This window comes from Thalassophryne amazonica, chromosome 9, assembly GCF_902500255.1.
Source record: "Thalassophryne amazonica chromosome 9, fThaAma1.1, whole genome shotgun sequence".
Taxonomy (NCBI): Eukaryota; Metazoa; Chordata; class Actinopteri; order Batrachoidiformes; family Batrachoididae; genus Thalassophryne; species Thalassophryne amazonica.
In genome coordinates this window covers 83,022,246-83,035,273 of record NC_047111.1, presented here as the reverse complement: position 1 = coordinate 83,035,273, position 13,028 = coordinate 83,022,246, and the positions used below count along the sequence as shown (strand labels likewise).

The window sequence follows — 13,028 nt, the reverse complement described above, 5'->3', positions numbered from 1 at the left end:
AAAAGGTGCCGCGAATGTTTACACAGAGCTTTGACACCACATGGACTCATCATCACCTGTAACACAACATGTCACTTCATGTTCATTACCCCCCCCCCCAACACACACACACACACACACACACACACACACACACACACACACACACACACACACACACACCCTACCACACCCCCAAAGCGGCTCCAGAAAAGTCAAGTGGAATGCGTAAAAATGAATGATTTCGCAAAATCCTAAGTTTAAACCAGCGTAAAATCTTGCCAGATATTTCAAGATTTTACAAAAATATTTTGTGCGTTCAGAAAACAGTCCAAAACAAAATTACTGTGTGAGCTTTTTTTTTTCTTCTCCCCCTTCCGTAGCCTCCTGACAGCAACGCCCTGCACCCCAGACCGACGTGCGCATGCAGCGCACCGACGCACTCACCGGTAAGAGGATGAGATCAGGCTGCTGAAGCATCCGCAGCGCTGTTTTGCGCTCTCGGTGCCAAGCGAGTGCAGATCTGTCATTGTACGGACACACAGCAGGATGTTTGTGAGTGTTTTGCTTCGACTCCAGCACTGATGGATTTCACGAGAGGAATATTGCACCGTGGATCATCATGCGTCCTCCTGTCCCCCTGACCGTCCTCCTTCTCGCCGCGGGGATGCGGACATTAGTTTGAGGCCGGACATGATTTTTAATCTCAGGAGGTGCTGCATAGTGTGGATGCGGGATGATGAACAATAGCTCGGGGCCTCTCAACCAATTTTTCCTGGACTGTGGCGCACAGTGAGCATCTTTCTTTGTTTGGTTTTTTTTTTTTCCGGCCTGGAACGGACTGTTTGGGGAGCTGATGCGGACGGATCGTACCGTTTTGTCTGCAGGGATCAACTGAGCACCGTGAGAAGCAGAGCCAGTGGGGGGGCTCTTTCTCACCTGGACATTTCAACACACCATAACAAGTATGTGCAAGGCGTGTGCACGCCTGGGGTACAATGCAACACTCAATATATGGGCGAGCCAGACTGAAAAAGTGTCCTAAAAGGAGACACACACACACAGGCGCAGCAAGCAGGTGGATTGTGGTTTAATTAACCCCTCCCGAAGGATTCCACACAATTACAAAAAAAAAAACATGGTTTGGTTTTTTTGTTAATGCTCTGAAAAACTAAATGACAGTTGTTTCAGGAAATGACTCACCATTTTCAACACTCAGTAATAGTGATCTCTTCAGAACATTCACTGAACTAAAGGCCCAAAAATGCTGCATGAAACAACAGCTTCAGACAATATTTGTTTCAAAAGGCTTAAAGCTACAATGTGTAGGACTTAAAAAACACAGAAATGGATTATAGGATTCACTGTTCCTGCAACAAGGTATCAGAGTGTTTTTTATCAGTTTAGAAGGAGCCCTTCATGGGATATGGACACCACTCTTTGCATTTTGCAGTGCATCTCAAAGATCAAAGAGAGAGGATAGAAAAAACAGGACTCAGTGGTTGCTCCCACACACACTTTCTACGAGTTGCTTGTTCAGAGAACCTTTATTACCCAAGGCCATTAAATATGGGGTCCGTCCATTTGTCTGTGCTCAGCATAAATCCAGTCCTATGAGTCTGCAAATTCACATGGAGCATTCTTGGGACACAGAGCTTGGACAAGTTAAAAAAAAAATGGCTAAACTTGATCTATTTCAAGAGGTTAAAATGTCACATTCTGTGTCAATCTGTTTTTTTTGTTTGTTTTGAGTGGCGGCAGTGACGGCCAATCAGACGAGAGTGGCAGCGTGCAGTCAGTGGCAAGTCTCTCTAAAAACACTTCATTTATGTGTTTGAATAACATGTTTGTCATATATTCTGTAAAAGCTGGCAAGAAAGAAACACTTCTAAAATTAAAAAATGCTGTGTCTGTAACCTGAAAAGAAGTGATTTTTAGCGGACGTTAGCGTGGTGACATCACAGGCTGGTAGCTAGCTGCAAACTCCATTTCATTTGTGTGTAAATATAACATCTTTGTCATATATTATGTAAAAGCTAGCGAGAAACAAACACTTCTGAAAATGCTGTTTTTGTAACCTGATAACACCTCTAGAGTGATTTACAAGACATTTCGTGGACGTTAGCATTCACGCTAACTTCCGCTAACTCAAAGCTAGCTTCCACACTTGTCAAAAACTCATAAACGTAAATAGTGTTTATGACTGATTGATTGACAGAGGGGCTTTATTGAACATATATACACACACACATATATATATATATATATATATATATATATATATATATATATATACACACTTTGCACTGGGATACCAATTAAACAACTGCAAATTATAATGAAGACAATGGTCATACAGCCAAGGGCATTTTAGCATTGCGTTATATTTTTTTGTGACTTTTCAGACTCATAAATCTTATCACAAGCAAAGACAAGGCAGCACAAATCCCCATCGCAGAAGAAAACATGAATATCATCAACCTGCCACAGTATGATGCAATTTGCAACATCGCCACTAGATAACACCAAATCCTACACACTGTAGCTTTAAGACTGCTTTAACTGTAATGAACAAAGTTGGGTTTTTCTTTTCTTCATTTGGTGACATTTGTTGCTCTTAAATCCTATACAGTGTATCTTTTGAAATACTAAAAAAAGCAGTTGCTTCAGAACCATAGACATGAGTCACTGTTGTAAAATGTTTACAACACAAAGTAAAAAACAAACAAACAAACAACAACAAAAAAAACAAAACAAAAACGGCCTCGGCAAAAGATTCATTGTTTTTTTTAAATGTTCAGTTTTCCAGCTGCTTCAGAAAATGAGTTACTGTTTTGAAGTGCTCAAAACTTGAAATGAAGTAATTGCTTATGTAAACAATTCACTGCTTGGAAATGCTAAACACACAAAATATCACAATTGTTTCGAAAAGTGATTCGTTGTTTCAAAATGCTGAAAAAACTACAATGGTGACATCTAGTGGACAGTGCGAAATCCATAGAGAAAATAATTCACTGTATTGAACTGATAGTTACACAAACAGTAACAACTGCTTCAGACAGTAATTCTTTGTGACAAAAGGCTTGAAAGTGACTTATCAACATGCTTCATAAAATGATTCAGTTTGGAAATGCTTGAAACACAACATGAAACAGTTGCTCTGTAAAGTAATTCAGTGTTTTGAAGTGCTAAAAACGCTAAATAAAATGAGTGATTCAATCACTCAATTTCTGCTGCTTATCTGGGTCCGGGGCGAGGTGGCAGCAGACCAAGCAGCTCATCCCACACTTCCCTATCCTTGACAAAGTCCTGCAACTTTTCCCAGGGGATCCCACCGCATTCCCAAATCAGCTGGGAAATATAATCCCTCCAGTGTGTCCTCCACGGGGCCTCCTCCCAGTTGGCCGTGCCTGGAAGACCTCCCCAGGGAGACAGCCAGGGGGCATCCTCACAAGATGCCCAAACCACCTCAGCTGGCTCCTTTCATTGCCAAGAAGCAACCACTCTGCTCTATGACCCTCATGGATAGTCAAGCTTCTCACTCTGTCCAGAAGTGCAAGCCCAGATACCTGATGGAGGAATCTCATTTCTGCCGCTTGTATCCGCGACATTATTCTTTCGTTCATTACCCAAAGTTCATGACCATAGGTGAGGATAGGAGCGTAAATTGACTGGTAAATTGAGTCTAGCCTTCTGGCTCAGTTCCTTCTTCACCACAATGATCTGGTAAAGCCTCTGTAAAATGTCAGACCCTGCCGCAATTCGTCTATCAATCTCACGCTTCAACTTACCCCCACTCATGAACAAGACCCTGAGATACTTATACTCCTCCACTTGGAGAAATAACTCTCCCCTTACTCAGAGGTGACACACTGTTTTCCGACAGAGTAATGTCATCTCAGATTTGGAGGTGCTGATTCTCACCTCAGTCACTTCACCTTCAAACCTGCTCAGTGCGCATCAGAGGTCATTGCCTGTTGAAGCCAACAGAATCACATCATCTGCAAAAAAGCAGAGATGCAACTCTGTGGTCACCAAACTGGACACCCTGCAGTCCCTGACTGCGCCTTGAAATCCCATCCATGAACATCACAAACAGGTTTGGTGATCATCAGCCCCCTGTTCAGAAATTCTCCAAAAAAACTACAACAGTAACATTTAGCGGACAGTACCCCCGCCCCACCCCCCCAAAAAAGAAACCGAGCTAAACCTCAGCATTTTTACAGGTTCTTCAGTTTCATGTTCTTAAGAATGCTTTTGAAGAATGAGGAAATTTTCTTCTATCTTTGCAAATCACAGTCTTGTAAGACCATGCAGATGGATATTTTTTAAACATATTTCACAGACTTTTCTTTTTAAAAAAAATATTCCGTGTGATCACTTGCACATGACAGAGCATGAGGACTTCATCTGAGCGAGAGGCCATTAAACTCTGTCAGTGTTTTACAGAGCTTATACGCAGGCTGGTAATGGAAATTCACTAATGGCAGAGAAATCAATAACACCACACTCAACTTTCTTCACTCTTCCTCCTGACATGATGCCTTACATGATGTTGTTTTATTACACATACTGTAGCTTAGGTCATGCTACTACAGTACTGGACTACATCTACTGTTGTCTAGTGACATAATTTCAGACAGGATTTATATTTGACCTTTACAATTGTGACTTTCCTTGTCTGACAAAACAAGTATCATAAAATTAGAAATTAGAACATTAGAAATTAACATTAGAAATATTACTAGGACTGCTTTCTTCCACCTGCGAAATATAGCGAAGATTCGTCCCATCCTGTCTGTGGCTGATGCTGAGACCCTGATCCATGCATTTATCTCTTCTAGACTGGACTACTGCAATGTTCTATTTTCTGGTTTACCGCAGTCTAGCATTAGGGCTCTCCAACTGGTTCAGAAATTTGAGGATTACTTGGTTTTGGTGGAGGTGAACACTCGTGCTACCACCAAATCCAAGCAATCCTCAATTTTTTTTTTAAATTTATTTTCGGATTCACAGTAATATTGAATGTTTGTTGCCGTATATTTATGACAATACAAATATATATATATATATATATATATATATATATATATATATATATATATATATATATATATATATATATATATATATATATATATATATATAAACATTGCCCATATCTAAATATATATTTCACTTTGAAAGATCTGATTGTTAGCAGTATTTTACACAAAATATATCTGTATCATTTAAAGGTATAAGAGTTGTTGCAATAAATTTTTTAGAAGCATTTACAAGTTTAGAGCAAATTGTTATGGTTAAGTTAACAACTGAAGGAGTGCACTTTTAAACAATTATTTTCATTTACAAGTAATTCCAAAAATCTCAGCATAAAGAATATGCAATATATATTGTAGTATGGGGGGGGGGAGGCTGGTTCGTCGGTTTTAGAATATTGCAAAGCTAATGGATCAAAAGACATTACGTGGTTTAACAATTTCTTCAATCAAGCTGTCTTGTCTGGGAGGAAAATTATATGATTCAGCAGTATTACTGGGTTGCAGGGCTGAAAGCAGATCCCTGCTCCTCACACTCACACTCCCCTCAACCAACCAATCCATAGAATAAAGTGTAATTACATTAAGTCCACCACTGACTTTCAACACAAAGTCTGCAGCCACCCTGATTATGTTTAAGCCAGGGGTGTAGCCACACATGTGGGGGGGGGGGGGGGGGGGGGGTGCTCACTGCTTGCTCAATCTCAGTATCACAGTGCTTTGGAACATTGAATCTTTTTCCAGTCCAACTTTTTCATTCATTTTCTCTGCCCAATTACTCCATTAAAGGGTGACAGGGAGCTGGAGCCTATCCCAGCAGTCATAAGGGGGTGAGGTGAGGTACACCCTGGACAGGATGGCAGTCTATCGCAGGCCACAATGGGTTATGTAGATATGTAATTTTAGCATCTGCTTTTTGGATGTGGATGTTCGAAATGGACTTTTTTTCCCCTTGTTACTTGTTTACTGCTTAGAAAAAAAAAAAACATAATTAACAACAAATAAAAGGTCTGAGTTCCTCTTCTAAAATTGTTGAGGTCTAACGTTCTAAAAACAATTCTGGACTCACACGCCATTCCAACTCAATATACAGGCTTTGCTTAATTTATTACCACCCTTGAAAAATGTCAGCTATAAAACACCCAATCTAGAGCCCGTGGATCCCCACAGGCAACACGCTAGTAAAGACATGTTTCACAGAAAGGTTTTGCTGAATATCAGTTGGACAGGTAAGACAATGCTCATACAGATCAACCGTCATTAGTTATAACTGGAAATATTTTGCTTAGTTTACCAAAATGAGTCAGGTCAATCAATCAATCAATCAATCTTTTATATAGCGCCAAATCACAACAACCAGTTGCCCCAAGGCGCTTTATATTGTAAGGCAAGGCCATACAATAATTATGTAAAACCCCAACGGTCAAAACGACCCCCTGTGAGCAAGCACTTGGCTACAGTGGGAAGGAAAAACTCCCTTTTAACAGGAAGAAACCTCCAGCAGAACCAGGCTCAGGGAGGCAGGTGGTGACTAACGTTTTATTACAGCTTTATTTGACACACTATTGTTTATAATAAAAAAAAAAAAAAATTGTACTTTACCAACAGTAAATACCAGCAATAACATTAGCTGGCAAGGGCGCAATTTAGAACTAGAAATTGGGGGGGACAAAGTGCGAGGCCCGCAGGGCCGAAGCCCCTAGGCCAGGGGTCTGGGGGCCGCTTTAGGCAACCAGAAGTCAACGGTTTCTAGATAAGCTCAGATGCATTCTGAGCATCCAGAATAGTAATTTTAATGTTTTGAGAAGACCGTAAAGTGGACACCATTTGACTTATGCAATTTGAAACTGTGGCTATAAGTACTTTATTCTGAGAATAGCCAGAATTCATTTTATTAACATCCTGGTGTAAATAAGGTATCACCACATGTGTAGAACTCAAAAAGAATGACAGGTTGAGTTTTCATTAAAAAAAACAACTGCAATGTGGTAAAATGTTTTCATAAATATGAAAGAACAGGCTCTTAATAATTATTAACTATCGCATACTGTATTTTTTTTCTCAAGATTTGTTTTTGCATAAGTTTGAAAAAACAACAGATCATAAGTTTAGGATAAATTACTTATCATGAATTTAATTTTCAAAGTGGCACTAATGACAACACTCATACTGAACATAATTTTGCTTGCATAGACTGATTTTGGAGATCAAGCAATAATTGTAGATGGGCTTCCTGAGGTCCCAGATAGCTTTTCTGATTTCCTTTTCTAACTTTCAGAATTTAGTAAATTAGCATATGGTCCATTGATACTTATGTGTAGACACTAGTCCCTAGAGGCAACTATTTTTGGTTTCAAATCTGGGCAAATGCAGTCCCAGAAAATTCTGAATGTGACAAACAAGAAACAGGTGTTGTAAACAAGTCAATGCTGCTAAAAATACAAACTTGCAGAAACAAAGATACTATTCTGACATGGTTTGCACATAAGACTGACATGGTTTGCACATAAGACTGGCCTAGCATGTTTCAAGTACACACATATACACTCAACAAAAATATAAACGCAACACTTTTGGTTTTGCTCCCATTTTGTATGAGATGAACTCAAAGATCTAAAACTTTTTCCACATACACAATGTCACCATTTCCGTCAAATATTGTTCACAAACCAGTCTAAATCTGTGATAGTGAGCACTTCTCCTTTGCTGAGATAATCCATCCCACCTCACAGGTGTGCCATATCAAGATGCTGATTAGACACCACTATTAGTGCACAGGTGTGCCTTAGACTGCCCATAATAAAAGGCCACTCTGAAAGGTGCAGTTTTATCACACAGCACAATGCCACAGATGTCGCAAGATTTGAGGGAGCGTGCCGTTGGCATGCTGACAGCAGGAATGTCAACCAGAGCTGTTGCTCGTGTATTGAATGTTCATTTCTGTACCATAAGCCGTCTCCAAAGGCGTTTCAGAGAATTTGGCAGTACATCCAACCAGCCTCACAACCGCAGACCACGTGTAACCACACCAGCCCAGGACCTCCACATCCACTATGTTCACCTCCAAGATCATCTGAGACCAGCCACTCGGACAGCTGCTGAAACAATCGGTTTGCATAACCAAAGAATTTCTGCACAAACTGTCAGAAACCGTCTCAGGGAAGCTCATCTGCATGCTCGTCGTCCTCATCGGGGTCTCGACCTGACTCCAGTTCGTCGTCGTAACCGACTTGAGTGGGCAAATGCTCACATTCGCTGGTGTTTGGCACGTTGGAGAGGTGTTCTCTTCAGGGATGAATCCCGGTTCACACTGTTCAGGGCAGACGGCAGACAGCGTGTGTGGCGTCGTGTGGGTGAGTGGTTTTCTGATGTCAATGTTGTGGATCGAGTGGCCCATGGTGGCGGTGGGGTTATGGTATGGGCAGGTGTCTGTTATGGACGAAGAACACAGGTGCATTTTATTGATAGCATTTTGAATGCACAGAGATACCGTGATGAGATCCTGAGGCCCATTGTTGTGCCATACATCCAAGAACATCACCTCATGTTGCAGCAGGATAATGCACGGCCCCATGTTGCAAGGATCTGTACACAATTCTTGGAAGCTGAAAATGTCCCAGTTCTTGCATGGCCGGCATACTCACCGGACATGTCACCCAATAAGCATGTTTGGGATGCTCTGGACCGGCGTATACGACAGCGTGTACCAGTTCCTGCCAATATCCAGCAACTTCGCACAGCCATTGAAGAGGAGTGGACCAACATTCCACAGGCCACAATTGACAACCTGATCAACTCTATGCAAAGGAGATGTGTTGCACTGCATGAGGCAAATGGTGGTCACACCAGATACTGACTGGTATCCCCCCCCAATAAAACAAAACTGCACCTTTCAGAGTGGCCTTTTATTGTGGGCAGTCTAAGGCACACCTGTGCACTAATCATGGTGTCTAATCAGCATCTTGATATGGCACACCTTTGAGGTGGGATGGATTATCTCAGCAAAGGAGAAGTGTTCACTATCACAGATTTAGACTGGTTTGTGAACAATATTTGACGGAAATGGTGATATTGTGTATGTGGAAAAAGTTTTAGATCTTTGAGTTCATCTCATACAAAATGGGAGCAAAACCAAAAGTGTTGCGTTTATATTTTTGTTGAGTGTATGTCAGAAGGTGGGGGGGACATACCATATTCTGTCCCCCCTGGTTGAAAAGGTGGGGGGGGGACATGCTCCCCATCCCCCACCAAATTACGCCCATGTTAGCTGGTATTGTGATATATGCCACAGAAATAAAAGTGCTTGAGTTATTATTTTATGTTTTATGTTGTTGAACTAAAGTTCAACATAAAATAGCTTTTGTCATTTTTGACGAAAAATCGAAAGCGGCTACACCTTTAAATCTTTTTGAAAAATAATTCAAAGTAGTCAAATTGGCCTTGCTGCAGCATTTCCATATATTAAGAATTTCAAACGAAATATGCACTTTGAAGGGCGCTTGGGCTCGGAAAGCTTCAAACCATGGAAGAAATTATTAAGCAGAAATTAATTAATTTTTTAGGTAAAAATGAATTAGAAGTTCTATAAAGGAGGAATTCTGCAGTAAGAAAGAAAGTGTAAAGGGGACTTTGAAAACTGTCTTGTCTCCTCTTTTGCAGTCTTTCAGGATGGCTGAGAAAACACTGGAATCTGTCAGCATCCCCATGGAGGAGACCAAACTCCCTAGCGGAAACCCCCAGGAGGCAGCCCTGCTCACACATCTGAAGAAAGTGGAGAACCACATCACAGAGGCTCAGCGCTTCTCCCACCTCCCACGCCGCTCCGCTGTCGACCTGGAGTTCAACGAACTCTCCTACAGCATTCGTGAGGGTCCCTGGTGGCGACGGAGAGGTACTAGAAGTTCAGTTCACACAGTAACCATGATGGATGAGGAAGCAGTACCCGTGACGATCAATATCTGGCATTTTAAACGGAATCCATTTTGACGTTTAAGAAAAAAGATTTTCCTTCATTGCTGTGTGGGAGTCATCGTGACACAATCCAAAAATAACACACAGACCTCCACCATGATGAAGCAGACAGCAAGCCTGGAAACCTTGCTGCTCCCAGCACAGTTTAGACGTATAGTAAATAATTTAGCCATATCCATTGGCAAACTGCTTGCTTCCCTTTCCTCTGTGTGCTCAGGGAGTCAGACCCATGATTGATAAAGCTGATCAAATATGAGTTGCATTTATACTCCCTTGTTATTAACGAGCAGACTTTAGGTCCCCACCATGGATGTTCTGCATACTTGGTAACTTCAAGATAGGTGGGCAATGCATGTTTGTAGCTTCACTCAGCCCATGCAGGCCACACCAAGCTCCACCTCTTTACCCATTTATGGGTTGTCTGGGTATGAGATGGCGGGCAGCACTGCCAAGCTGGCAAAATATAAAACAAGCCCACTTGAGCTTCATACCTGCTCTTCAGAAAACGTGTGGTTTCAAGTGTGCAAAACAGTGCATTGTCCATGTTGTCATGTTTGCCTTCATAAATATACAATTCTGAGTTTGTCCACTCAAATGTGCAAATTGTGAGCGAGAACATGCATAGGCGAGGTTTGCACACGCAACACAATTATTAACACTAAAAGGAAATTTAGTGGGCGCTGATAGTGTCTGTGTTTTGTTTAATTGAAATCTTGCTGTTAACTTATTGCACTTGGCAGTCTGCTGTTCAAGCACCAGAGAGGCAGCCGCCTACTCCTACACAGAATAAAAAAGAAATATTATTCATTATAAACGTCAGGCCTATTTAGGGTTAATGGTTTACTTCATGCTTGTTTCTTTAAGAATAAATGTCACAGACAGCTGTTCTGCACTATTCTGCACAGCTGTCTGTGTGCTTCGCGACATAGTTGACTGTGTTCCTTCCACTAACGGAATGCAGCATAATGGATAACCAATTTGCTTAAATACCATAATGGAATATTACTTAAATGTCTGAAAAAGGAGGTATTTCTGTTGTTGTTTTATTGTTTGTTTTGCCAGTGTGTGAACACACTCATGTGCGAGAGTTGTTGCATAAGAAAGCACGAGGTGCATACCTGCAAGTGGCTGATTAAATTTCATTTTGTGGTAACCAGTGGTGGGCACAGTTCCGCTAATCCGCTAACTTCTAATTAGCAAAGGTAACTTTTTCATTAGCAGATTAGTTTTTCATTAACTTTGAAAACCATTAGCGGATCAATTAGTTTCCGCTAAATTTAGTTCCACTAACTTTCAGTCTGCTAACTTTTTTTTTTTGCTGGTAAAATGCATAAAGTTTAATGGTCAAAAACATTTGTAAACCCGAAAATGATACGTTAGTTCATGTTTGTCATGTGTCTGCAACAGTGTGGTCTGTCAAGATGAGGTCCCATAGCGCCGTAAATCGACATTTAGTGTGTGTACATGCAAATCTTTACTTTTTAAAGTGAAAAGACACTTATTGCTGTATTTTTATGTAAAGACAAAACTTATGTGGGTTTTCTTCGGTGGGGAAGCACAACGCAATGGGTGACATGTAGATTTCACCAGTCGTGTTGAACGCAACATGGGTGAGCCGTTCCTGCTTTTATAAACATAATACAGAGATAAACCTTGACTATTAATATTGCAATTTACTGCTTTTTATAAAGACGATGACCGTGTTTGAGATTTAATTTTTTATTTGTTTATTGTTCATGCATTTATTTTGTGTTTGTGAAGGCAGCTCTGTTAACGGTTTATAAATATAAAATATAGAGATCAACTGTAACATCTAATACTGCGATTTACTGCTTTTGATAAAGATGATGACTGTGTTTGGGGTTTTATGTTTTTTTATTATTATTTTTCCTGTGTTTGGTTTGTGTTTGTGATCTTGGGAATTTACCCAGCAGCCCCTGCTGGCTTATCAGTAGCTGACAGTGTAATCCGATGTGGCCGCGACGGAGTCAATACTAAAAGTTAGCGGTTTGCGGTAACAGCCACTAAATTTTTTAGAGGTTTATTGATTTAGCATTATAAAAGTTAACTTTTCATTTCATGGATTAATGGTTATCAAAGCTAACGTTTTGGTTAGTTGTGGCCACCACTGGTGGTTACAGGCGTTAGCATGCACAACATTCCTCATTTACATACAGTACTGCTGTCTTCACAATTGTGCAGTTAGTCTTAGTAAATCACCTGCACAAGTCCCACACAATTTAGCACTTGTTATCTGGGATCTTAGTAAATCAGGCCAGTGTCTTGTCCAAGGACATAGATCGGTAACACACAAACATGACTCAAAACCTGGTCTATAAACTGGCAGGACAGCTCGTCATCCACTGATCTACACTTACACCTTAGAGGAATCTAAAAACTACAAGTCACTAGAAGCTCAGAAACAGTTTTACAGTGGCTGGGTGCAAATTCTCCACATGTGAAAGGACAAGGACACACTCCTCTGAACCATTATCAAACAAAATGCCAAACTCTGGAATATTTAGCAAAGTTGTTGTTTCATGGAGTCATAGACCATGACTCAGGCGATAGCAACAGGTGGTAATCTGCAGCCCAGTTTCACTTTTTTTTTTTTTTTTTGTGAGCCCGTGATGAAATGAGACAAATTTTTGTGACAGGGTTTTTTTTAACTCACTATTCCTAACCCTACTCCTACCCCCCGACCCTAACCTTAACCATAACCTAATTTTACTGCCCCCCCCCAACCATACCCCCCCTTCACTTTTAATTTTGTGCAGCCATCATGGAATGTATTAGAATGAATTTGTGTTGCCGTGACAAAAATGAGGCGCTTTTTGTCACAATATCACAAACCAATAGATTAATGTATATTTCGTGCTGCTGAATCACAACTAGCCGTGAGACCAGGTTGTCATCTGAACTGTTTTAAATGAGAGAACATAAAATTAATTTTCATCTTATCTCCTTGCTGTAGCGACAAGAACAAAATGTGATGAGTTGGGAGTGAGAATGTGTTGTAGTAATATGTCCCCTTTAAAT

The 13,028-nt window shown here is 40.7% G+C and overlaps 1 protein-coding gene across 1 annotated transcript in view; it reads left to right on the top strand.

The window, feature by feature from the left end:
• Window positions 1-533: 533 nt before the first annotated feature.
• abcg4a (ATP-binding cassette, sub-family G (WHITE), member 4a) overlaps window positions 534-13,028 on the top strand; it is a 60,986-nt gene continuing 48,491 nt past the window's right edge. The window contains exons 1-2 of the mRNA XM_034178572.1: window positions 534-944; window positions 9,678-9,909. Coding sequence (XP_034034463.1) covers window positions 9,687-9,909 — 223 coding nt within the window. The 5' untranslated portion in view covers window positions 534-944; window positions 9,678-9,686. The remainder of the gene's footprint in view (window positions 945-9,677; window positions 9,910-13,028) is intronic.